Raw genomic sequence first — 27,590 nt, forward strand, 5'->3', positions numbered from 1 at the left:
GTGGGCCCGTGACTCACCATCTGCCTGATTTCCTTCTGCAGTATCCTCTCTGGCTCCTTCAGAACACAACTGAAACTCCTATCTCCTTTACAGTGGTCCCTCCTTTGGTATGTTGCTCAATCCTATGAATTAATACATCTTGTAAGAGAATGTCAGAGGTTCAGGCAGGCTTTTCATTCCCCTATTGCATCTTGTAAATCAACCTGAATCACAAGTTTGTTTTTGGACTCAGAGTAATAACGGAAGGTCATCTGGCCATCCCTGACGCCAGGCCACATGACAGCTCCTTGGCCTCTTAAGGAAATGTCGCTGCCCCAGCCTCTGGTTTTAGTCAAGTGTGGTCCCAGAACTTTTAAAGGGACTCACAATTCCCTTTAAATACATTATGAAGTAGGCAGAGAGCATGGGTTCAAGATTGTTTTTATTTTCAGAGCCTGCAACAGTTGGTTACCAGTGTTACTAAGCTGGTACATTCTGAAGGCCATCCCACCTCCCTTTTCAGGCATTCAACCAACAGAATCCCTACAAACAAGATTACAGACTAATTAAGATGTGTCTCAATGTGTGTGGGGGAAGAGGCCTTCTCCCCCTGCTCCCCTCCTCCCCACATACTTTTTCTAACAAGATTGTTTTATAGTCAAATTCAACTCAAACCCATAACACAGCAACCAGTCATCTCCAGTATCACTGACTCTCTCCCTGCCTGCAGAACAGGAAGCCAGGGCAAGAGGGGAGACTGAATCTGCTATATAAGAAAAACTTTGCTATACCCCAATGGAGCAAAGATGGTGAGGAAGCCAGCGCCTAAGGGTGGGGATGAGCAAGAACCAAACAGGCCTGTCTAGAATCAATCAACTCAGCCCCAGCTCCTTGGGAGGTGTTCCTTTGAGACCCCTACTTCTGTGGGATGAGATGAGGGGCAACTGGTGATGATCCATCTCTCCCTGTCCCTCAAATTAAAACATGATAAACTCAAACTTTTACCTGCAAAATCCACCACGCCGCCTCCTGAGAAACACATTCTATAGTCATCTCTGCCAGCACCCACTCCCTTCTAATGCCCAGGGCTTCCAGCCCCTCTCCCCAACCTTGGGTGGCCCAGCCAACACTGATTTGATACTCCTTGACTCATAGAATGACTATTTTTAAAAAATTAAAATAGAAGCAATCAAAGAGTATCAGAGTAATAGAAGAAAGACACTCAATATATACTCCCTTCCCTTATCTGGCAGAGCCCCCCATCCCTGCCCGCCTACACTGGGATACCTGCTCTACCATGTTCCAACACTGACCTGGGGGTGGCCCAATGGAAGCTGCCTCAAGTGCTTTCCTGACCGTGACTCCTAGACCAGCAACATCACAGCAAGCAGGGTCACCCCAGTAGATCTCAGAGGCCTTCGAGGTAGGTCTGGGAGGTTTAGCTTATGTCCTGTAGCCAAGCCTGAGTCTGGGGCCTGCTCCCACCAGTATCTCAGTCCTTGGCTGTATATTAATAGCAGCAGCCCCAGTACTGCAGCACCTCCTGGGGGTGACAGAGTGCCTAGTTCTCTGTCCCACAGCTCATGTCCTTCTTCCCCCTCCCTTTTTCTTTTTTTTAAAATTTAAAAAATTTTTTTTAAAAATTAAAGGCAGAGGTAGTCCCTGGGATGATAAAACCCCACCTAGGATGGCAGTATTGTAACTTAAAGAAGCAGTTAAATAAAAGTCTCCAGGAGTTGATTACAAAAAAAGAAAGAAAAGAAAGTGACTGATGAAGTTGAATAAATTAATGATATGGGTTATCCCACAAAGACCTTTCCTTTGCAGGCCGTCTTTGGTATTTGGCCAGCAGCATTTGTGAGTCTTCTCTCCACTCGGACTCTCCTACCCCTCCCCCCTCAGGAGAGAAGGCCATTGCCCAACGAGGCCCAGGCGGCTCATCCAGCTGTGGGGGATGAGGAGTCAGAACATCTTGACTTGGTGCTTGGAACTGTGCTGTGGCACGTGACAGCCTTGGCAGACCGTCCTGTTGCAGAAGGAGGACAACTTACAGGGACAGAAGAGCCAGCAGGATGCTCTGGGCTCCAACCCTGGGAGAGTGGGAGGTAGGTTTAAGACATGGAAGCCTCAGGCCTTCTCTCCAAATGTCACATGGCTGGCCCCTTTGCTCCAGTTTCTCTGTAGCAAAGAGGGGAGGGGGGTAGGGAGGGAGGCTCAGGCTGTTGCTGTCTGGCACTGAGACCCTCAGAGCTTCTTCAGACGGCTATACATCTCTCTCTTGCTCTTTTCCCCGGCCCAGGTCCGGCTCTTGGTGCGGAACTTCTTCAGGTCTTCTTTAAAGTCCTCATGGTGCATGGGCCGGTAACTGGGGGGCTCGCAGTGAGACTGGCGGGAAGACAGGACGAAGTCAGGGCACACCTGCTTCATAAGCACACTCCTGCGCCCTCCCTGCCGGGGGCTGCAAGGCTCTGCTCAGCAGGTTCTAGGGCCCTTCTGTGTGCAGGGCAAATTCCCAGACCCCTGGCAAGAAACACCCATGACCACTAGACATCTGGGTGGAGGGGCGGCCCCTGCCCTCCAGAGAGTCCATCTTACCTGGCATTTCAGGAAGAACTCCTTATATCCGCCCTTCAGGACATATAGCTCCGGGTAATGGAGTTTGGGGTACTCGTTACCAAGCCGATCTCTCTCTCTCACATATCGGCACCTATAAAGGGGAAGGAAAGCCAAAGTATGGTTAGCTCTACACAGTGAAAGCAGTGTTCCTTACACACATCTCCCCAACTTTACCTTCATTCTTGGAAACAATCTTGGAAACAATCAGTGTCGACTTGTGATTTCCTGGCCACCTGTTATCTTCAGGAATAGTGTTCAGAGCCAGTGCCACTGCCTCGTATTGGCAGGTAGATGGTCTCTTCCCAAATTTTCAAGTTAAACAGCCCTAGCAACTGATCTCTGCCCAGCATCTTCCCTGCCACCAGCACCTAATCTTCGGTGACAGCTTCCCAGCCAGCTTCCCTCTGCATTCTCCACCCTCCACGACCAGTGTCTCTCCCTTACTTCCTTCTGAGCTTTGCTCCTGTCTCAGGGCACCTACTTGCATCCTGTTCTAAAATGGACTATTGTGTAGTGTACTGTATACTCCTGTAGTTATGTGTGTGCAAATGCAGCAAAATATCACCAGTCGATGAAATCAGGGGAAGCATGCACTCTTTCTGAGCGTGAAATGGTTCCAAATAAAAAGGTGGCACAAGAACTTGAACCCAGCCCCATGAGAAAAGTCTCTCTTGGAACCTCCTAGTGAAGCTGCACTGCTCCCTGCCACCTCTGTCCCTGTTTGCTCAGCATTTGTCACAACCATCTTCCGTCTCTCCACTGGGACCTCCCCTGCGGCAGGTCAGTCCTGTTTGCTCACTGCTGTAACTTCATTGCCTCAATAGCCCCTGACACGTCCAGGCTGGCAGTCCTTTCTGAAGGGAACTAGCACAGATGGGCAGCTGTTTGGCCCTCCCCCTAGCTTTTTAATACCACCACTCACTTCTGACCACATTTTCAGAACCAGTCCTGTCACCATTAGTGAGAGTGTGGAAAGATGTTAGAGCATCAGAGTATTATTTTAAATCTGAAGTGATGTTATTTTATTGTAATTATACTTTCATTTATTTTGGTATAAAACTTATCTTTGTAGTAAATTATAACAGGGCTTTAGTCACCAAAGCCCTAACAGAAGTTCTTATTAATAAGGGGTGGGGATGGGGGGGCGGGGGCATTTCTTTTAAACTCTAACATGGCAATAACGTGAAGGTAACATAATCCACTCCTTTGCAAACGTGGATTTGACAAGTGTTCAAGAGCATCACATCAAGTTTTGCAGAGAGGATATGACACTCTTCTGGCATTTGCATAAGGAGCAACCACACTGTACCTGAAGGATGTCACCTGAGAACAGTAGCCCCAAAGGTAGAAATAAGGACAGTGGGGGAAACTGGAAGAGCCAGAGTTTAATTCAATACAAAGGAAGGCTGGACAGTGAGCCATGCCCAGCAGTAGCCAGGACTAACTCAGGAGTGAGGGTGATGAAGCAGAGGCCAGATCCTCGGGGGATGTTGCACAGGGAACACCTGTGTCACAGGCTGGACTGGGGAAGCCAGAAAGCCCTCCACGACGACTACTGTGAAACTGTTAGGGCAAGCCTATACACTACACTCCAGGAAGCTGTTCATGAAATCAACTGACTGCAAAACAGGTAAGGATTTCAGAGAATACCTGTTACACGTGAATTGATACTTTTACAAAACTAGGTATTTTCACACCATGTGTGTAGGCTAAGGCATGGAAATGACATTCGATGTGCAACAGGCGGTCCCACAAAAGCACCATGGGGGCCATGCCCTGGAGCCCACTCACATGCGAGGGCCTCGCTCAGAAGAAAACTCGCAGTGGAACACCACGATGACACGCTTGCCATCCGTAGGTACAATGGGCTTCTTGAGTAAGAAGTCTTCAACCTCCTCTTCCATGTGCAAGTTCACTGCACCCTGTGAAGGCACCAGAGACTCATGTTTCACACTCGCAGTAATGATTCTTCGAGACTGGTCTTCAAATGGGCACCTCAAATTCTGTTATGACTGTGTGCGCTGTATGAGTGGTACTTGTGAATGCCCGGGACTTTCACGGCCATGACAGTGGCAAACACTAACACTGTATTTAAAGTACCTCCTTACCGTATTTCAACACTATATTATTGGTTAAAAGATTAAAAGGGCACAACCAATTACTTTCTTCCTGGGAAAGTATGTTCCAACACCCAACTAACCAGGCAACTATAAATGTAAGAGGTATCATTAGGCTTGGCACAGACTGGGACATGTTGCCAGAGACTGGCTTCTCCTCATGGCTTCATGTCCAGACATGGCTTAGAAGTCAGTGGGTACCATTTAGAAATGCCCCTGATGGTGATGGTGATGGTGATGGTGTGAGGGACAGAACAGGAAGCAGTTGCCGTACAGTGTGGTAGAGATTAGTGCAGACCAGGGAACATTCTTTCAGTGCACCAGGAATCAAATGCCTTTCACGCCCACTGCTTCTTTTTACAATTCTTATAACCAGCATGTGAGCATTATAATGAGCAGCCAGGTGTCACCTCCCCCTTTAAAAAAAAAAATCACAGATGCTGTCCAGGGCTCCTGCTATGCCTCCCACAACAGCAGGGCTCGCCCACAAGCCTCAGGAATCCATACCTTGATGTGGCCTCCCTCATATTCATATGGGTATCGGCAGTCAATGATAACAAACTCTTTAATGAGGTTGGCAAACTTGCCACTCAAAACAGACGCTATCTGTGGAGAGAGAGCCAAGGAGAATCAACTCTGGCTGCCAGGAACACGTAGATTCCATGTGTGGCAGGTTCCAAAAGGATGACTTACAATTTCTGGAGAGATGTATTTTAAATCCTGATGCTTTCCAGCAACTGTATGAAAGAGGTAACACTTAAAAAAAAGAGAGAGAAAGAGAGAGAGAGAGAAATACTTAGCAAATCCAAAAGTTTAAAAATGCAACATTTTTATATTGCTTGCCTTCCTGGTGAGAGTCAGCTTGAAAAAAACAAACAAACATTAATCTAATAGAATATGTTGGTTACTTGTCTAGCCACTTCATTAATATCCTGACATTGAATTTTCACACAGACCTATAAGGCACGTTATCCCCATTCCCATATGTCAAAGCTAGGTACCTTGTCCAAGGTTAGCCAGCAAGTAAGCCAGACTTGAATACAGAAACCTCAGGTGATTTCCTTTTTCTCCCGCTTTTGTTAGGAACCCTCACCTCAGCAGCCAGACTGTGTGCAGCACATAAAGGACACAGAGAGGAATGACTTCATTGTTTACTGAGCACCTGCTATGTCCAGCATGGTGCTAGACACTGGAGATGGAATGAGTGAGGCTGGGCCCAGCCTTGAGGGAGAAGGACGGGCACATCAGTAATTACTCACTAGGGCGGACTGGCCAAGTCAAGTGCTCACCCAATCCCGTGGCCATGTGTGGGGTCATTATGACAAACACAACCAACCACAGCTTCAATTCAGGTGCAAGCTTCTACCAGCAAGGACACACCACACCCAGGTCTTGGCTTGCTCTTCCCTTCAGACTAGAACTGTCTTCTATTTTTTTAAAAATTTTATTTATTTTTTAACATCTTTATTGGAGTATAATTGCCTTACAATGGTGTGTTAGTTTCTGCTGTACAATGAAGTGAATCAGCTATATGTATACATATATCCCCATATCCCCTCCCTCTTGCGTCTCCCTCCCACCCTCCCTATCCCACCCCTCTAGGTGGTCACAAAGCACCAAGCTGATCTCCCTGTGCTATGCAGCTGCTTCCCACCAGCTATCTATTTTACATTTGGTAGTATATATAAGTCCATGCCACTGTCTCACTTCGTCCCAGTTTACCCTTCCCCCTCCCTGTTGTCTTCTATTTTTAATCCACTTATTTCTCCCACCTGGTTGAAATATCTAGCCCAGATCCAAACCTTCCCCAATCGCCTAGCTGAAACTGAGACAACCCTTTTATTTCTTATTTATTTATTTATTTAGTTAGTTATTTTTGTGGTACGCAGGCCTCTCCCTGTTGTGGCCTCTCCCATTGCGGAGCACAGACTCCGGACGTGCAGGCTCAGCAGCCATGGCTCACGGGCCCAGCCGCTCCGCAGCATGTGGGATCTTCCCGGACCGGGGCACGAACCCGTGTCCCCTGCATCGGCAGGCGGACTCTCAACCACTGCGCCACCAGGGAAGCCCAACCCTTTTATTTCTTAGTCTGCTGCTTTCACTGCACTGATGTTTACTTCAATCTACCATGTGATACATGTGGTACATGTCTATGTGGCATGATGTCTTACGGACCATATGTTAAGTGTTTTGAGGGAAGGAACTGTGTCTCATTTTGGAATCTTTGCCTTACACATAATAAGTGTTTCCATAAATGTTAGCTACATTAATACATCAAAGACTGGTCTGGGGATCTTCAAGTCATATGTGGCTAAACAAGCTACTACTGACACAGGAATGTGTCACATTTCACCACAGCTCAAAGACAGCCGACCTGTATCAGGCCATCAGCAGACCATCCTCTGGACCTCCCTGAGGGCCTTTTCCCTCTAGGGCCATGGTCCTCTGGACAATGGAGAAATTTAGTCTCAATCCTGGACATTCTAAGAGGACCTTTTGATATACAGACTTATATACAGTGAGGCTAGAGGTTTATTTCTGCTTCTTTACACTTTTCTGCAGTACTGCTTTTATAATCACAAACACAGTTCCCAGAGAGCCTGGTCTTTGGGTTGGTGTCAAGGCGGCTGGTGGGTGGCTCCCTACTTGAAACCTCTGACCAGCATCAGTAAGGTCTATAGTCCCACAGAGACTGAGATACACCTGATCATGAATGTGTTTCCTTATCTTAAAACAAATTTCAAACTGCGTCCCCTTGGCGGGGTGGGGGGAACCCCAGGAACCACTTCAGGGAGGGAGGAAGGCTGAGGGGGGCGTTTTAGGTACCCCCCTGCCAATCCTGCATCACAGAGCAGTTCTGCGTGCAATTACCTTGGAGAAGTCTCCTATAAGGTCCCTTGGGTCATTATCCAAAATATTCTCAATGGTCCCTTTTGGGGAAGATACCAGGCATAAAGACTGATGTAGAATCTGTAACAAATCAAAGGTGGAGAATGAGGCCAGGATTCTGAACAGAACTTATGAAAACATTCACCTGGAACATGTCAGGAAGAAGAGACTGAAATGTTAACATCCATATTTAGCAAAAAGATACCTTTCTTATTTGACTGAATCTAGAGTGAAAAAAAGAATATGGGTTACTGACTAGGTATACTGTTATTTGAACTGAATTCAATTCTAACTGAACTGCTCTGAAACTTCCTTTTTTTTTTTTAAAAAAAAAAAGAAGGATTAAAATTAGGGCTAAGTCTAAAAAAAGTATTTCTTAGTTCTACCCACTGAGAAGCTCCAGGGTTGCAGTAAGTAGCCCTTAGGTCAGTGTGCTCTCTAAATAATACAGCTGACCCCTGAACAACACGGGGGTTAGGGCCACCATCTCACATCCCCGAATTCAACCAACCACAGATCATGCAGTACCACAGTATGTATTTATTGAAAAAAAATCTGCGTATAAGGGGACCTTACAGTTCAAACCCATGTTGTTCAAGGGTCAACTGTATTTTCCACTAAAAGAAACCAGAACTTTTTGATTGACTCCAGGCTGGGACAAGAAATGTGCAAGATAAACCTGGAACACTTTGTCATTAGTAGCAAGGAAGCACTCATATTTCAAAGGACACATCAAAAGGGCTAATCGTGGGGAAGGATTTCTTTTATACACTTAGTGTATTTTATATTATTTATTTGGCTGCACCAGGTCTTAGTTGTGGCATGCAAACACTTGGCTGCGGCACGTGGGATCTAGCTGCCTGACCAAGGATCGAACCTGGGCCCCCCGCATTGGGAACGTGGAGTCCTAGCCACTGGACCACCAGGGAAGTCGCAGGATTTCTTAAGCAGTACACAAAAAACACGAAACATAAAAAGACTGATAAATTAAAACATGTTTAAAAGAATATCAAGAAATTCTGTTCATCAAAACAACAAGATTAGGTAAGAACAGGCAAGCCAGAGTGGGCAGATATGCATCCATCTCAATAAAAGATTCATCTCTGAATATATAAAGCATTCCCACAAATAAGAGACAACCCAATAGAAATATGGGCTAGAAACTTGGCTGAGTAATAGAGAAGAAAATCTAAGACCAAGAAAAATAACTATCAGGGAAATGCAAGTTAAAATCAGATACTACACACTCACCAGAATGGCTAAAGTTAAAGAGATGAACAACACCGGATACTACTGGTAAGGATGTGGAAGAACTGGAACTCTCACACACTGTTCTGAGTACAGCCAACCCTCGGTATCTGTGAGATTGGTTTCAGGACACCCAAGGATGCTCATATAAAATGACACGTAGTACAGCTAGTGCTCAGTAAGAATGCATCGCAGGGGCTTCCCTGGTGGCGCAGTGGTTGAGAGTCCGCCTGCCGATGCAGGGGACACGGGTTCGTGCCCCGGTCCGGGAAGATCCCACATGCCGCGGAGTGGCTAGGCCCGTGAGCCACGGCCTCTGGGCCTGCGCGTCCGGGGCCTGTGCTCCGCAATGGGAGAGGCCACAACGGTGAGAGGCCTGCATACCGCAAAAAAAAAAAAAGAATGCATTGCAAAGTTGGTTAAATCTATGGATGCGGAGCCCCCAGATACGGAGGGCTGACTGGACAACCACTTTGGAAAGCTATATGACAGTGTCTGCTAAAGCTAAACACATGCCTAGCCTAGGACCCAGCAAGTCCACAAGAAAAGTAAAAGTGCATGTTTACAAAATAAATTGTATAAATACCATCAACTAGTATTTGACAAGGGAGCCAAGAATGCTCAATGAAGAGAAGATCAGTCTTCTCAATAATACATCACGCTGGAAAAACGGAATATAAACATGTGAAAGAATGAAATTAGACCCCTATCTTACACTACTCACAAAAAATAACTTGAAATGGCTTAAAGACTTAAGTGTGAGACAAGAAACCATAAAACTCCTAGAAGAAAACACAGGAAAAAAGCTCCTTGACATGAGTCTTGGCAATGACTTTTTTAGATTTGACCCCTAAGGCACAAGCAACAAAATAAAAAATAATTGAGACTACATCAAACTAAAAAGCTTCTGCCCATTAAAAGAAATCAACAAAATGCAAAGACAACCTATAGAATTGGAAAAAATATTTGCAAAACATATTATCTGATAAGGGGTTAATATCCAAAATATATAAGGAATCCATACAACTTAATAGCGAAAAAACAATCTCTTTTTTAACATCTTTATTGGAGTGTAATTGCTTTATAATGTTGTGTTAGTTTCTGCTGTACAACGAAGTGAATCAGCTATAGGTATACATATATCCCCATATCCCCTCCCTCTTACATCTCCCTCCTACCCTCCCTATCCCACCCCTCCAGGCGATCACAAAGCACCGAGCTGATCTCCCTGTGCTATACAGCTGCTTCCCACTAGCTATCTATTTTACATTTGGTAGTGTATATATGTCAATGCTTCTCTCTCACTACATCCCAGCTTATCCTTCCCCTCCCCGTGTCCTCAAGTCCATTCTCTACGTCTGCATCTTTAAAATAATCTGGTTTTAAAAAGTAGGCAAAGGACCTGAATAGACATTTCCCTAAAGATACACAAATGGCCAACAGGTACATGAAAAGATGATCAATATCACTAATCGTTTAGGGAAATGAAAATCAAACTGTTGTACAATGAGATATCACTTCATGACTATAAGAATGGCTATCATCGAAAAGAAAAGATGGGGACTTCCCTGGTGGTGCAGTGTTAAGAATCCGCCTGCCAGTGCAGGGTACATGGGTTCGAACCCTGGTCCGGGAAGAACACACATGCCGCAGAGCAACTAAGCCCATGTGCCACAACTACTAAGCCTGCGCTCTAGAGCCTGAGAGCCACAACTACTGAAGCCCGCGGGCCTAGAGCCTGTGCTCTGCAACAAGAGAAGTTACCGCAATGAGAAGCCCGAGCACCACAATGAAGAGTAGCCCCCACTCGATGCAACTAGAGAAAGCCTGCGCGCATCAACAAAGACCCAACGGAGCCATAAATAAATAAATACGTAAATAAATAAAAATGAAAAAAAAAAGAGGGAACTCCCTGGCGGTCCAGTGGTTAGGACTCCACACTTTCACTTTGGGGGTCCGGGTTCAATCCCTTGTCGGGAACTAAGATCCCGCAGTCCCCATGGTGATGCCAAAAACAAACAACAACAACAACAACAACAAAAAGAAACAAGTATTGGCAAGGATGTGAAGAAAAGGGAACCTTTGTACAATATTGGTGGGAATGTAAAGTGGGATAGCCACTATGGGAAACAGTATGGACGTTCCTCAAAAAAATTGAAAATAGGGACTTCCCTGGAGGTCTAGTGGTTAAGAATCTGCGCTTCCAATGCAGGGGGCATGGGTTTGATCCCTGGTCAAGGAACTAACAGCCCACCTGCCGTGCAGTGCAGCAAGCAGACAAAAAAGAAAAAAAAAATCAAAAACAGAACTAACTAGGAGCCAACAATTCCACATCTGGGAATATATTAGAAGGAAACGAAAACACTATGTCAAAGAGATATCTGCACCCCCATGTTTAGAGCAGCATTCTTTATAATATTCAAGAAATGGAAATAACCTAAGTGTTCATTGACGGATGAATGGATAACAAAGTTGTGATACACACACACACACACACACACACACAATGGATTATTACTCAGCCATACAAAAAGAAGGCAATCCTGCCATTTGCGACAACATGGATGGACCTTGAGGGCATTATGCCAAGTGAAATTAAATAAGTCAGAGAAAGACAAATAACTATATGACATCACTTATATGGGGAATGAAAAAACTTAAAAAACACAATACAAACCATCACCACAACCACCAAAACAAAAACCAAACTCATAGAAAAAGAGATCAGATTTGTGGTTACCAGAGGCAGGCAGTGGGGGAGGAGGATTGGATGAAGGTGGTCAAAACGTACAAACTTCCAGTTATAATAAATAAGTACCAGGGATGTAATGTACAACATGATGACTACAGTTAAGCCTGCTGTATGGTATATATGAAAGTTGTTGAGAATAAATCCTAAGAGTTCTCATCACAAGGAAATAAAAGAACTAAAATACCTAGAACTAATTGACAATGAAAAACACTACAATCAAAGTTGTGAGACAAACCTAAAGTAGTGGGAAATTTATATATCTACATAGAACAGGACACAAGAAAAATTAAAACTAACATCAAGGAAAAAAATTTATGGCCCTACTCCATGGCCCAATAAGTAGGGAGCTTAGACTTCCACCCCTGCCCAGCTGTACTTAAGTGTCCCAATCTCTACTCCACTGGGATGGTGTCAGCGGAGGCCTAGAAGGGAGCCTGAACTCCCAATCCTGCCCAGCAAACATGAGGCTTGCCCCACCCTAGGTGGCATATCAAGGGAACCTGAACTTCCATCCCCACCTTCCTGCAGTACCAGAGGACTGACTGCTAAAACAGAAGAGTTACATAGCCTCATAATATCCAAAGAATATAGATATAACTGAAAAATCACTTGTCATACCAAGAACCAGGAAAATCTCAGCTTGAATAGGAAATGATAATCAACAGAAAGCCACACCAGAAACAGATGTTGGAATTGCCTGACAAGGATTTTAAAGTAGCCATTATAAAAATGCTTCAACAGGCAATTATGAACATGATTGAAACAAATGAGAAACAAGAACAGCAAGTCTCAGCAAAGAAAAAGAATCAAATGGACATTTTAGAACTGAAAGATACAATATCACAGTCCTTGAGCAAAAAAGACCCTGCATAACTAACCTCCTGGGGCTTCTTTGGACTAGCTGCCTCTTCGGGACTGGCCCCAGCCACGCTCTTCCTCCGCTTCCTATTTCCACGTGGGGACTCCTCTTGCGATCGGTCTGGTCTTTTCAATGTTGACGGGATGGTGGAGCTACACGTGGAAGGGGAGTCAAACAGCTTGCAACGATTGCCCTTGGTGGGGGTGGGGGGGGAAAGAGACCCATTTAATGTATTTCATTAACATACACTCACTTGAATGGTAAAGAGAATAGATCAAGGACTTCCTGGGATGGTTTAAGATTGATCCATCCTAAATTAGGAAACAGACACTGTCCATTTATCTAGTCCCTGGCACACTGTAGACACCAAGTCCCTGGTGTTCAATGAACATGTTCTAAAGCTGACATTATATGGAAATGAGGAAGACTATCCATGCCCTCAAAAGCCTACTGTCTGCACAGGGTCCTAAGAGTCAAATAACTGTTACCTTCCAGCCAGGGACACATTTTTGGCTTCCTCTTCCCTTCTAGTTTATTACTTGCACTTTGCTGGAACAGCTTGAACAGGCTTTAACAGCCCACCTTAATCCAGAAGGGTGTGCGGTAGCTGGATTATACTATAAATCAGAGCCAGTTAAGGTGGTAAAATAGAGTTGAGTCTAAGTTTGCAGGGGGCAGGGGTGCCTTCAAATCTGTGTTCAAAAGTCCTTCTCTCTACTTGTTTGTCTTCTTTCTGGATTGTACCAAAGCTTTTTTTTTTTTTTTTTTTTTTTTTGTGGTATGCGGGCCTCTCACTGTTTTGGCATCTCCCGTTGCGGAGCACAGGCTCCGGACGCGCAGGCTCAGCGGCCATGGCTCATGGGCCCAGCCGCTCCGCGGCATGTGGGATCTTCCCGGACCGGGGCACGAACCCGTGTCCCCTGCATCGGCAGGTGGACTCTCAACCACTGCGCCACCAGGGAATCCCTGTACCAGAGCATTTTAATTCAAGACTTACAAAGCCAAAGGAAATACAGGAAGATGTGCTATAGTACTTGATCTTTTAAAGACTAATTTCTCAGAGTCTGAGGGCAGCCCACCTGACTAGGGGTAAAGATAGTCTGACTTCAGCTCTCTAAACTCATCTCAGCCCGTTCACAACTCAGTGTTCCTTGGCAGGGCTTTTCCTTCTGTGCTGAATGCCCTTTCATACCCTGTAAACCACTCCCTTTCAAGCTGATACTAAAATTTCAGTGTTGCCTCTTCTTTGAAATGTTCCTGATAGTCACCCAGCAAGTGTGTCACTCCCACACTGGCTCTCCTAGAGACCAAGGATTTTCCCCTTATTTTTCTGAAGTTTATTTTAACAGTATGTTGTTCAGAAAAGCAAGGTCAGTTTTGTCTTGTTGTTGTTTTTTACCTAAGAGAGCTGGAAGCATTTTTGGGAAGAGGGCTTACTGCTTTCAATAGGATCTCAGAGGAACTGTAAGCTCCTCAAGGGCAGAAACCCCAGTTCCAACTCAGCCCCTGGCAATTGTGAGTCTACTATGTTTGTGAAAGGAAACCCCCCACTGTGAAGGGCCCACACATACTATTCATGATTTTTAAATCCAACTTATAAAACTGATAGCCATTTCCTAAGCATTCTCACACTGTATATAATTTTGTCTTTCAAAAGGACCTAGTAAATTTCATCATAACATTTGTACTGGGGTAGCCTATTCCCTCAAAGCTTTGCACATTAATCTACCACAATGTGTAAGTGGCTTCAAGACTGTAGTTCATTTGTTCCATATTTATAGTTCAGGGACACTAATACTTAAAAATATACTTATCAGGGCTTCCCTGGTGGCACAGTGGTTGAGAGTCCGCCTGCCGATGCAGGGGACACGGGAAGATCCCACATGACGCAGAGCAGCTGGGCCCGTGAGCCATGGCCGCTGAGCCTGCACGTCCAAAGCCTGTGCTCCGTGACGGAAAAGGCCACAACAGTGAGAGGCCCGCGTACCACAAAAAAAAAAAAAAAAATATATATATATATATATATATACACACACACACATACTTATCAATTTATATGTATACCTAAGGGTGTGTAACTGTATTTGTATTGTGATACTATCTCACTTTCCCTAGGTGTTTGCATAAATGAGGATATGTTCCTGTACAGGCACAGCCTTGCGTCTGACTGTTTGAAAGTGTCCCTGATGGAAACAGAAGCCTACAGTCTATATAGATAGGTGGATATTTAAAAATATATATATATAGATAGATAGAGAGAGAGAGTAAGAGACAGAGAGAGAGAGAGAGAGACATTTTGTGAGTTACTGTTGTTTGCCAAGTGTGCTGATGCTAAGGAATGTAAATAAATGAGAATGATATAAAAAAGTAAACAAACAACAACAAAAAAGTAAACAGTCTTCAGACTAAAGGCTTCAGATTGAGAAGGTTTTTTCAGGGAATTCCCTGGCAGTCTAGTGGTTAGGATTTGGCGCTTTCAACCCCTGGTTGGGGAACTAAGATCTTGCGAGCTGTGCAGCGAGGCCAAAAAAAAAAAAAGACTAATTAATTCCTCTTCAAATGAAGCCTTTCTGTCCCAACTTATTCAACCAGTCCATAATATCTATCACAGTCTGAGTCTCCTCCTTCTACTGGGTGTTCTCTGAATGTGCTCCAGTCTCTCCACATTCTCTCAGCTGTGGAAAGTAAAACAATATGGTAGTCCAGTGTGTTCTCTCCTTCCCCATCAGAACAGGGCAGGGCTAACATCTCCTTTTTCTGTTCTGGGCCAGGGTTCTCCAGTCAACACTCCTAAGGAAGGATAGCGCTATCTGCTACAGAGCCATCGGCTGGGTGGGTACAGATGGTACCTGTAGCAGAAGTCTTTCTATTCCTGCTGCCTGAAATCAAATTCCTTGTCAGATACAAACTGCTCACCCATGAAGCTGTCAGTTAAAATCTAAGCTGATACCAAATCTGACAGAGTTTGAGAATAACTGAGTCTCTTAAATTCAATTTAGCAGATATTTTCCAGCATTATCCAGTGATCTTAAAGAAGTTAATAGAGAGGTCAGAGTTGTAAGAAAAGAAAAGACATTAACTGACCAAGAACAGTTGAGATGAACTAGAAATTATAAAAACAAGAACTGCATGCATTTTATATTACCCAGACTTCCTCACACACCAATGAGGACAAAAACAAAAACAAAAAAACTCCAAACAAACTTGAAAAAACAGTGTGCATTAACACCAGGAAACACTAGCGACCAGTCAAGGGAAAGGCCCATAGACCCAACCACAGAATCTCAAAAGAAACAATTTTGATTCCTGTGGCTCCCTCTAGACACACCGGGACTTACCAGGTTTGTAGCTCTTCTCATGACAAGGGGAGCTGTCCAGAGGCTTGCCATGCAGGACGGGGTTTCTTCATCATTCTAAACAAAGAAAAACTGCGTCACAAAGGTCCAGTAGAGACAACATTAATTTAAATGCTTTAGAGTTCTTCCTGCAGAATACCAGAAAGACCTGGATAGGAAGCACTCTAATGTTCACCCCCTTCCCCGTCCCCAACATTTTAAGGTCAGAAAAGAGTAACACTTAACAGTCCCGGTATCTGAGCATAGCTAAAGGTATGCCCCTGAGGGACCGTGAGGAGGCACCCTGTTCTCCTCAGCTTTACGCCATGTGGCAGCTATTCTTCTACTGTTCCTGATTCATATCTCTTGCCAGAAAAATGGATTGTCAGCTCCTTCAGGGTAAGAAGGATCACATCAGTGTCTTCTTTTGAACTCCTCCATAGGATTTAATCAGGCTAGAAGCAGAGTCTCAATAAATTCCCAACAAATGAATAAAAATATCCGCCAGTTGGGGGATCACTGTTCCTTTTCAGATGACTTCTCTCCAGGGTAGTCAGTAAAATGGATGGGAAAACACACACACATAGTACCTTCAGATTCTCTCCATCGAGAAGATCCATGAAGCCATCATCCTCATCAGACAAAGTGGCAGTCACAGGGGACTGAGGCATAAAAAAAGGAGTGAAATGCCCTGGTTCACTGCCATCTCTTTCATTTGAGGAAAGCTACAAGACAGAATCCATGGCTTGTTAATAAATAATCAGCTTTGACTTCCTTGGATGGGTCACTAGTTTTTATGAGGAAAACATTATATTTTTTGTAAGAAGTTTTAGCAGCTCTAATCAAAGGAAAATGAAACCTAAGATTATAAATGAATTGATGTCCACACACAGTTCTGAGTAGAGTCAGGCCAAGTGGCCTTCACAAAGAACACTCCCCAGGAGCAATTCACCTTACAGTGAGATCTGGGGCTAGCCTCTTGTGAAGGGCAAGGTTTGTTTTTTCTGAGGATCATAATTGGTGAACAGGGATCAGCATGGGGGTTGTGACAAAGTGATAATCTGCTAAAATGAGGAAGGGTGAGAAGATACCAAGTCTCTATGGAAACCACAGAATGGACTAGAGAATGCTTCTGTAACTCCAGTTCTGACAGAGGGATATAAAGTCAAGAAAGTTCTAGAAAGTCCATCCTAGGGACTTCTCTGGTGGTCCAGTGGTTAAGAATCCACCTTCCAATGCAGGGGACACAGGTTCGATCCCTGGTTGGGGAACTAAGATCCCACATGCCATGGGGCAACTAAGCCAGAACGCTGCAACTAGAGAGCCCACGTGTCACCAACTACAGAGCCCACGCGCTCTGGAGCCCATGTGCTGCAACTAGAGAGAAGCCTGCGAGCTGCAACGAAAGATCCCGCATGCCGCAACAAAGAAAGTCCATCCTAGACTTGGAACTGGAATTTAAATGACAGTTGCTCACTTTTAACTGAGGAATTACTTGTGCCAGACACTAAGATATAACCTTTTATGTATAATCCCATTTAAGCCTCACAATACACTAAGGGTAGTTAATCCTGTTCTTTTTATTTAATGAATCAGGAAACCGATGCTTAAGAGAGGTTACCAAGGTCACACAGCTCACCTGTTTGACCACAAAGCCCAAGCTTTTCTCCCCACTATACTCTCCCTAAGAGAGACCATTCCTGGAGTCAAAATATAGAGTATATCTCATTAAGCAACCCTATCTTGTTTTTCAGGTAAAATCCCCATTATAAAATGAATATATATTTAGTATAGAAAATTTATAAAAACCACTCAAAAATCTACCATCTAGAGATAAACACTGCTAATAAAAACATTGATGATAATGAATTATTTCTTTTCCAGGCACTTCCCAAAGCCAGGAAAAAAGTTCAGAGATAGATTTTTTTCTCTCCCATAGCAACGAATCTCTTTGGGGTATGAATGCATTAATCCTCAAGCAGCCCTCTGGTTTTCTGAGTAGATACCTCACCTAGGGGTCCTCTCTGCAGCTGGCCTACTCTCGTTCAGGCACTAGCTTTGCTTCACAATATAAAACAAGTTCTGGGTTGCCTCTCATCCTCCACAAGTGTACCTGAGCACACCTTGGGCACACTGGCAGTTTTTCAGCCAGCAGAGCCTAGGAGCAGGTAACTCTATCATGGGGCAGCACCCACTGAAGGCTCACCCTATGGTATAATACCAATTTCTGTAACCCAGCTTCTGGCGTCCCCAGGTGCAGATATGCTATAGAAAATGACAATCTCTGGACAGGACCTAATTCTTCCTCCATGATTCCTACACCAAGGAGCCATTATGAGGAAATATAGATGGTGCTTGAAGACTAAAAGCAAGGATACAAAAGAACTACCCTCTGGGACTTCCCTGGTGGTCCAGTGGTTAAGAATCCGCCTTCTAATGCAGGGGACTCAGGTCCAATCCCTGGTCCGGGAGCTAAGATCCCACATGCCACAGGGCAACTAACCCCGTACGCTCTAGAGCCCGTGTGCCACAACTAGAGAGCTTGCGTGCTACAACTACTGAGCTCGCACACTCTGGAGCCCGTGTACCACAACTAGAGAGCCCACGTGCCACAACTAGAGAGTCTGTGTGCTGCAACTACTGAGCCGGCATGCCACAACTAGAGAGAAGCCCCATGTACCGCAACAAAAGATCCCACATGCCACAACAAAGATACTACATGCCTCAACTAAGACCCAATGCAGCCAAATGAACAAATAAATATTTTTAAAAGAAAGAAAGAAAGAAATACCCTCTGACATGATCAAAAGCCAAACCATTGCACTTAGCACCGGCTTTCTTTCAGTTTGTACCCTCACCACCTACAATTAGGGATGGCCAAGTGATTACAGGAAACCCTGGTGCTGTGTTCTTCACGTGTACACTAGAGATATTTAGTTTTGGATACCCAGCTCTCAGAGGGTTACTGTGTACTTGGGAATCAGCAGGCTGTTTAATTCTGGTCTTCATTTATCTGTGTCCTTTGGCAAATCACCCAACCTCCCTGACCACACTTTCCCAATCTGTAAAGTGGGGTAATTCCAGCTACTTCACAGGCTTATGAAGATTAAAGACAGGAGAACATAAATTGCTTTGTGCAAATGCTAGACAGAGTAGTGATACTATCTGAACCTGAACCTCAGACCTTAAGCCAGACTGGAAAGCTGTACTTTCAGATGCAAGTTCCCAAGAAAACCTGGAAACCAAATGTGGTCATTTTGCTCAAGCTGGGCCTCTCTAGTCCATAGCTATCTGTCAGATCATCAGTAGGAAATTAGGAAGTAATGACAGTCTCTGGCAAGTAAATAACTGTGGGACAAGTGGCCCCAAATACTGTCAAGTAGCCTGATAGGCAATGGGTTCACTGGTATACATAATAGCTCTTAATAAACCAAGTTTGGAAGAAGACAAGTGCTCTCTCCAAACAAAATCACTCTGGGAAGTACCTCTCAGCATTCAGGATGCATCGTAAAAGACAAGTTTGAAGTAAGACATACAATCCCACCATATATACATTCAGAAGAATGACCCAGGACACCTGCAGAATTCCCATAATTGACAAGGTCAAATATTCCTTGCTCAAGTCCAATATTTCAAACATATCACCTCTCACTTCTGCTTCTGCCTGTCTGCTCTCCAGACACAGCAGAAACACAAAAAATGTGAGTCTAGTTTCAAAAAACAAAGTCAAGGTAAAGACAGCAAGAGCTACTGCTTCAACTCTAGGTTAAAGAGGACGCTTTCATCTCTTCCCATCAGGAACTCCCAGGACTATGAAAGCCAGAGCACGTACCATCCGAGCTGGGGCAGAGTTCTGCCTCTGTGTGAAGAGATCTTTACCCTCCTGCAGTCCATGAGCATGCAGGCAGCCTCGAGATGCAGGTCTTACTGGCTTCTTAAACTCAAAGGCTTCCTGCAAGACGGTATAAATTGAGACATCATCCACTGTCTATGAAAACCAGCTCTAGGGTCTCAGCTATAGCTTCAGGAAACAAGCAAGGGAGTGGGTGTTGATCACCTGCCTCCAAACCCATTTCTGATCTAATTCCAATACTGGATCTGTGCAATTAAGAATTTCAAAGATTCTGTCAAAAGCTAACTTCTAATACAGCACTTTTTTCTCTTACCACAAACACTTTATTTCCTAATAAACACATGAGTATCTGCCAGGTACACAAAACACTATAAGTTAAAAACTAAATCAACAACTGTCTATCAACTATACTTCAATTAAAAAAAAAACTTTCTAGGGCTTCCCTGGTGGCACAGTGGTTGAGAGTCTGCCTGCCGATGCGGGGGACACAGGTTCGTGCCCCGTTCCGGGAAGATCCCACATGCCGCGGAGCGGCTGCGTCCGTGAGCCATGGCCGCTGAGCCTGCGCGGCCGGAGCCTGTTGCTCCGCAACGGGAGAAGCCACAACAGTGAGAGGCCCGCGTACCGCAAAAAAAAAAAAAAAAAAAAACTTTCTAAAATCGAAAGCGATTTCATTTCAATATAATTGAATAGAAATAAAAACTTTTCAGTCTAAACTTAAAAGAGGGCTTTATATTTTCCATCTTCTTCCTACCAATAGGAGATAATTAAGTGGAAAACACTTAAAGTTACTGCTTTCCATACTAAAAGCAATGGGGAAAAAAACTAACGACAACATAATGACTATAGCTAACACTTCTGGATGATAAGAGAGTAACTCCTAGGAGTCCTCATCACAAGGAGAAAAGTTTCCCCTTTTCCTTTCTTTTCCTTTTATTGTATCTATATGAGAAGATGGATGTTAGTTGAACCTACTGTGGTAATCATTTCACAATACATGTAAATCAAGCCATCATACTGTATGCCTTAACTTTACAGTGATAAATGTCAATTATTTCTCAATAAAACGAGAAAAAAAAAACAAAAACCATTCTGGTTTATTCAACCACTTGGATGAATCTCACATAATGTTGAGTGAAAGACAGAAGTGATAGAATACATACTGTATGATTTCATTTACTTAAAGTTTAATAGCACTAATAATTCCCCTACCCTAAAATATCCACTGAAGAACTTGTTAAGCACAGCTAACATCACAGAGTATTTACATGCCCATACAGTGCTTTCAGTGCATTAGCTCATTTATCCATCCGATCATCCCCACTTTAGAGATGAGGAAACTAGGCCCATAGGTTAAGTGATGTGCCGAAGATCTGGCTTCATAACCCGACTGGACAACTCCAGAGCAAGAGCTCTTTAACCTATGCTGTTTCCCCTCCAGAATGAAGCTCTAAGCAGGCAACCCTGGGAGAAGCCAACCTGGGGTTGTGGGGAGAGAGACCAGGCATGAGTACAATAGCATTAGACTGTTTGGTTAAATGTACTACACAGAGGGAGACGTAGTGTTCTAAGCACTCAAGGCAGGAACTCATTTCTGTATCTCCCTCAGGACATCTTGCAAGTTGCCAAAGGAATCACTGGGAGGGTTCATAGAAGCAGTAGGTTCTGGAAGTATTAAGTCTGGAAGATTATAAGAAGTATGATATGGAAATAAATAGATATGGAAATACAGTGAGAAAGAAGACCGGGAAAGTTGAGCTGATTCACTGAACTCTTTTGGTGCCTACTCTGTGCAAGGGGCCCCGCCAGGTGTGAGAAAAGCCAGGCCAGGACGTTCTTGGACTTTTGGCTGCACCACCCCAACTCACCTTCTAAGCTACCATTTCACTTACTCTGAGATCCCCTGGGACTTGTTGGCTCTGTTCTTTCAAATACTGTCAAGAAGCCTTTCCCTAAACTTCTAACTCATCCCACGGTCAGCACAAAGAGGCAAGGAAGGCCTGGCCAGACCCTTCCAGATAAAGTGTTCATGGATATAATTCCTACTCAGAGCTACCTTCTGAGCAACTCCTACCTGCCAGGAACCATTTGAAATGCTTTATCTACATTATCCTTATTTAATTCCCACAATAATCCTACAAGGGACTGTTACTCCTATTTCACAAAGAAACAAAGAAGCCTAAAAAAAAGCCAAGGTCACAGCTAGCAAGCAGTAGGATTCAAATCTAAGTTTTTCTGACTCCAAAGACCATCATGACTTTGGTGAAGGTTTAGTCTCCCAGGAAGCAGCCAGCCCAGCTACTTCTCCATAAGCCATGAACACTTGTGGGTTTGACCTGTGCCCCCAGGTGAGTAGATTAATGCCACACTCACGTTTTCCTTGTTCTCATCCTGGTCAATTAGCTGAAAGACATCATGGTCAAGAGAATCAGAATGGCTCCTCTTCAGAGCTGGGCTACACCCCAAGAGCTTCTGCTATTAAAGTGAAAAGAGGAATTAGGGTACATAAATAAAAATTCAATGGAAACTCAGTTCTAAAAGAAAAAACATATGGTGGTGGTGGGTTGGGGAGACCTAGCCCCTCATACACTGCAGTGGGTAACCAGTAAATGTGCCTAGGGCTCCACCTTGAGAGAACACAAGATAGAAGTTCCCACTACATGGATTTACACCTAACTTCACCACGTCTACAGCCCTCTCAGCAAGGACTTAGGTACCAAATCAACCCCAAAATAACGTCACTTACATAAAAAGAACCCCCTTCCTGGTTGGATAAAACTCTAATAGTTAGAGATGGAAGAAAAAGCCCTCAAGAGGTAGCCATTATTGAAGTTGCTTTAGGTAGAGTGTTTTGAATGTTTATGAGACAAAGTAAGGAAAAGCAGTCTGTATAAATTAAGGTCTACTATCAAGGTTATACTGGTAGCTAAGGGGCAGATAATAGGTATTGGCTCAAAATAAACAAGGGAACTAACTTACAGGCAGGGAATTTATTCTCCTCATGTGATTTTCAAGGCTGTAATAAAATCAGAAAGTAAATAATGAGAATAAAGCAAGTAAAGAGGTATACATATTAGCAGATGCAAACCTATAGTTTGGTGGGGTGAGGGGAGAGTCAAACATTCCCATTTTAGGCAAGATGAAAAATAGATTTCTGAAGCTGTCCTGTTCTCATAAGCATCTCCACCGCTGGGCTTCTAGTGAAAAAAGCAAGCCCAGGTCTTCTCTTAAAATATACACATTCTAGGGCTTCTCTGGTGGCACAGTGGTTGAGAGGCCGCCTGCCGATGCAGGGGACACGGGTTCGGGCCCCGGTCCGGGAGGATCCCACATGCCACGGAGCGGTTGGGCCCGTGAGCCATGGCCGATGGGCCTGAGCGTCCGGAGCCTGTGCTCCGCAACGGGAGAGGCCACAACAGTGAGAGGCCCACGTACCGCAAAAAAAAAATAAGTAAATAAAGTTTTTCTAAACACAAATATTTAAAAGCAGTGAATACGTACTTTTCTTTACTATCCAAGGGCCCAGGAGAATCCAGACAGAAGCCTGTGGGAAATTCAAACAAACAAACAAAACACCTCTCAGGATTTAATACATGATGCACCACTTTGTCATTGAAATAAATAAATAAAACTACTAGTACTGTTTCTTTAAGGCCATCAACAAAGGCTCATGGCTTGGACTTTTGACAGAATTGAAGTTGAGTCTCCATGATTGCCAAAACTTTTGTAAAAGTCTAAATATTTTCATAGTATATCTACTCATCCTTTCCTACTTGCAAATACCATCATGGAAAACAGGATTTGAGGAGAGTGAATTAAACCAAACCTCATGACTTATTTACAAAACAGAAACAGACTCACAGATGTAGAAAACAAATTTATGGTTACCAAAGGGGGAAAGGAGGAGGTGGAGGGGATAAATTAGGAGTTTGGGATTAGCAGATACAAACTACTACATATAAAATAGATAAACAACAAGGTCCTACTGTATAGCACAGGGAACGATATATATTCAATATCTTGTAATAACCTATAATGAAAAAGAACTATATATATGTATAACTAAATCACTTGGCTGTACACCAGAAACTAACACAACATTGTAAATCAACTATACTTCAATCAAAATAAAAAAAAGTTCCTAAACCAAACCTCATGATTGCTTCGTTATTTAGATAGAGGTTACCCAGGCTAACTTTCTGTGAGTTCCAACCACGGAAAGAATAGGTACCTGTTTTCTGGAATAGTTTTGGTTTCAAATATCTTATATCCTGTCAGATCATATGCACAACTCAGCGGGTTGGAAAATACAATTATGTTCTCTGACAAGCAATTTTGCCTTCAACAAAATAACATAAAGTGAGGTGCTCAACTCACCAATGGCAGCAGAATAGAGGAGACACTGCTCAGCATGGCCCAGAGCCACCAGGGCCTGCCTAGCGCACACCTTTCCTCCATGATGTCTAAATAATCGTACAGGAAGTTAGGTGTTACTGCTCCTGACGTTCTCCCTTGCCAAACTGCCACAATCCTATCCCTCGTTCTTAAGAAGTCTACATTTTAAGACTTTTGCTCTTGCAGTTCCCTAACCTAAAGCATCTGTGCAAATATACCTTGCAGTAACATGAACTTACGGATTACAATAAAATGCACTGGCACAGTTTCTCCATAGCAGGCTCACTGAAATAATTTCATTATCTATCCGATAATTGACTCAGCATTTTAACCAATAAGATTTCCTGAATGCCACGTAGAGTGGTATGGTTAATTTCACACTATTACTCATCCTCAACACCAAGCACAAACCACCTCCTTGTGGCCACTTGACACGTTTCTTCTCTTCATAAACTGCCACAGGGGCTCCTTTGTACTGTTGTTAAGGGTGTTTGCCACTCAATGCCGGACTTTTCTGTTTACTATCTCAACTCACCAAACTAAGTTTCTAGGTGAAAGCGCACATTTCAGCAAATTCCAAGTATTGCTTCCCACACGGCAGACACATGATAAAAATGTTTAAGACTAAAAGAATACCTGAATCAGTTGATTCGGAGGAGCCCATTCTCTGCAGACTGCTATTCCTCACCTCCAGTGGCTGTTCATACTCACTGAAACCAAGAAAAGTAACTCTCTCTATAGCTCTAGGACATAATTAAAAGGTTACATACAGGAGACAGGCCATGACATGGCAAGTTGCCATGCTGCCATCAACCATCATTACTTTTAGGCCACACCACAGAACACTTGGCCACCCAGAACACCCAGTTAGCACTTGAGCATAAAAGGAGATGAGAAAAGAGTGGGTTAGCATGGTCTGGGTCACACTATAGGACAGGACGACAAAGATGACTATTGGAGTATTTCCTGAAATAAGAGCATGTGTTCTAGGTACTGAGCTAGGAGCAGGGGTGAATAGGACAAGTTCCTGCTTTTCAGAGGTTGGAAAAGACATGTGCTTATTTAGAAAATGTGACGTCCAAGATTGAAGAGAAAGCAGTTTCACCAGAAAAACGGTGGGATGCATTTTTTGCAATAAGGAAAAGAGTAGGGAAATTTGTGGCATAGAAAGTTGAATAAAAAGACCTGGTCTTAGGAAAGCATCGGGGTGGACATCAGGAAGGTGCACGGGGCGAGGGATTGCGACGATTTTGCAAACGCCAGGAAAGAAAATGCCACGTCCCTTTGCTGAAAAGGAAACAAAGCTCACAGGAAACTAAGCTCCTACGAGGTGGTTCAGCAAAGGGTGGAAGTGAGCGCCTAGGAGGGCCTGCTCTTCCCGCGTGGAGGGAGATTTCAAAGAGCTTCTGGAATAGGGACAGAAGAGCACAGGGCAATCCGAAAGGGGTGGCGAAGGTGGGGAGTCGGGGCAGATCCTACCCCCTACCGGGCCCGGCTTGGGGCTGAGGGCGGCCCTGGAGGGTCCGAACGGCCTCTCCCGCCCAACATTCGGCCTGGCGTGGGGGGGGCGGGTGCACATGGCGGGCCCCCGCCGGTGGGGCCGCCCCCAAGCGGTGGACAGGCAGGTCTCTCTCTTCTCCCGGCCGGTTTCCCGGCCCGATCTACCCGAAAGCCGTCTGGGAGGCCAGCGGCCTGAGGCACCGCTCTTCGGTCCCTCCTCACCTGCCCAGACCCTGCAGCTGGTCCATGGTGACCGTCAGGTTGGTGACAGGCGACAGGCCCCCGGCGGCTGGCGTGCTGAACAGCGCCTTCACGACGGGCTGCGGTGCGGGAGGGGGGCTGCAGGCGAAGAGCAGGCGGCGGCGGTGCGGGGGCTCCGGGCCCAGTTCCATGGCGGCGCCCTGCCTCCCAGGGATTCTGCTCCCTCTTCCTCCGCCTCTGCCGCGCCCGCCCCGCCCCGCCCCGCCGGCACTGGCCTCGGCCGCGCGCCCCGCTGCCGGCGCCCGTGGGTCAAACACAAACACGACCCCGCGGTTCAGGGACGCGGCTGCCGCGGGCAAGCGAAGAGGACGGGCGGGTGTCCGGACTCGGCAGGCGCCAGCCACAGGCGCGAGCGCTTCCCCTCACTCCGCGAGGCCGGCGGGCGGGCGCCGGCAACCTGAAGATTAAATCCAAACAAGCGGGGCAGGTCTAGGAGGGAGAGCGGCTAGACCGCGAGGCCACGGCCCGGTCTCACACTCTCTTCACTCTTCTTTCACTCTCTTGCCCAGCCCGGGAGTGCTGAAAACCAGGCCGACCTTCACCTCCCTCCCGGGCTGTCGCTGCCGAGGTGGCCTTTCGCGCTAATAGCTGCTCACTAGGGCCTGCCAATGCCCCGCCCTCCCTTTCCTAGTTGGCGCCAAATGGAATCCACCAATCAGTAACCAGTTCTCCTCCTCGCACAGGAATGGCAGCTAGGCTGGACCAATGAGAGGGGAAGAAGGAAGCAGCTCGCGGGACTCCGCGAGGTCACCCCTCCTCAGAAAGGGGAGGGGCCTAGAGGGGACCTGAGCTCCTCTGAGCCAGAGTGGCTCGGAGGTCAATGAAAACTCCCAGCTGAACCTGCGAGGCGCCGGGTGAGACCGGAAGCCCCTCTTGACCCATTGCATGCTGGGAAGCGTAGTTCGCACAGCCAGCGGCAGTCCAGTCGCTACTTACCCCCGTTAGGCCAAAGCTATATCGGCTGCCCGTCCCGCGCTCCGCAAACCGAGGAAATGTGGAGGGTGGAGAAGGCTGTCCGGGCCCTTCTCCCACCCTGGGCCTCCAGGCCCTAATTTTATCGCGAGAGAGGGAAGTGAATGACCCCAAGGACTGGGCGCTACCTCCTGAACACCAGGGCCCAACTCTGGACCGCTGACTCCTGTCCAACAGGTAGTGCTGGCCATGAGCCGCTGACCACAAGACTTAACCCTACGGCCTGGACTGTGGGCCTCGGCATTGTTTGCTCACCTCCATTTTAGCTCTTGTATAATACTTTTCTCAGAATCATTTCCTTCTCTCCCACCCTTTCTTACCTCATTGGGATAGCAATACCGTAAATATAATAATAGCTAATGCTTATGAAGTGCTTAGGTTCCCGTGTTCCAAGGGCTTTATCTATTAATTCGTTTGATTCTTTTTTAAAAAATTTATTTATTTTTGGCTGCGTTGGGTCTTCGTTGCTGCGCGTGGGCTTTCTCGTTGTGGGGAGCGGGGGCTACTCTTCGTTGTGGTGCACGGGCTTCTCACTGCGGTGGCTTCTCGTTGCTCTAGGGCGCAGGCTTAGTAGTTGTGGCACATGGGCTCAGTAGTTGTGGCTCACGGGCTCTAGAGCACAGGCTCAGTAGTTGTGGCACATGTGCTTAGTTGCTTCGCGGCATGTGGGATCTTCCTGGACCAGGGCTCGAACCCATGTCCCCTGCATTGGCAGACAGATTGTTAACCACTCTGACACCAGGGAAGCCCTAATTCGTTTAATTCTTAAACAGTTCTATGAGACAGGAATTGTCCCCATTTTATAGATGACCAG

The 27,590-nt window shown here is 45.3% G+C and overlaps 1 protein-coding gene across 2 annotated transcripts; it reads right to left on the bottom strand.

Annotated features, from left to right (window-relative positions):
* Positions 1 to 409: 409 nt before the first annotated feature.
* On the bottom strand, positions 410 to 26,295 carry CDC25A (cell division cycle 25A). Of its 2 annotated transcripts, none has more exons than XM_029244424.1 (15): positions 25,766 to 25,959; positions 24,680 to 24,753; positions 23,150 to 23,192; positions 22,628 to 22,664; positions 22,022 to 22,120; positions 19,628 to 19,747; positions 16,386 to 16,520; positions 15,799 to 15,873; positions 12,480 to 12,653; positions 7,584 to 7,682; positions 5,406 to 5,468; positions 5,220 to 5,318; positions 4,387 to 4,517; positions 2,575 to 2,686; positions 410 to 2,364 (listed from the first exon to the last, which is right to left on the bottom strand). In XM_029244424.1, the coding sequence occupies exons 1-15, from the start codon at positions 25,933 to 25,935 to the stop codon at positions 2,224 to 2,226; spliced, it is 1,572 nt and encodes a 523-aa protein (XP_029100257.1). In that variant the 5' UTR covers positions 25,936 to 25,959; the 3' UTR covers positions 410 to 2,223. The 2 variants fall into 2 exon arrangements, with proteins under 2 accessions (XP_029100257.1, XP_029100256.1); XM_029244423.1 differs by having other exon boundaries at positions 1,620 to 2,364; positions 22,022 to 22,123; positions 25,766 to 26,295.
* Positions 26,296 to 27,590: the final 1,295 nt, after the last annotated feature.

The sequence above is a fragment of the Monodon monoceros genome, unplaced genomic scaffold, assembly GCF_005190385.1.
Source record: "Monodon monoceros isolate NGI ecotype Baffin Bay Population unplaced genomic scaffold, NGI_Narwhal_1 Super_Scaffold_3, whole genome shotgun sequence".
Taxonomy (NCBI): domain Eukaryota; kingdom Metazoa; phylum Chordata; class Mammalia; order Artiodactyla; family Monodontidae; genus Monodon; species Monodon monoceros.

Coding starts and splice junctions, on each gene's coding strand:
- CDC25A (XM_029244423.1), bottom strand. CDS start 25,935: ATGGAACTGGGCCCGGAGCCCCCGCACCGCCGCCGCCTGCTCTTCGCC. Junction 5,469..7,583: donor TTATAGGAGACTTCTCCAAG/GTAATTGCACGC, acceptor CTTTTTTTTAAG/TGTTACCTCTTTCATACAGT. Junction 2,687..4,386: donor TCTGAGCGAGGCCCTCGCAT/GTGAGTGGGCTC, acceptor TCCCCTTTATAG/GTGCCGATATGTGAGAGAGA.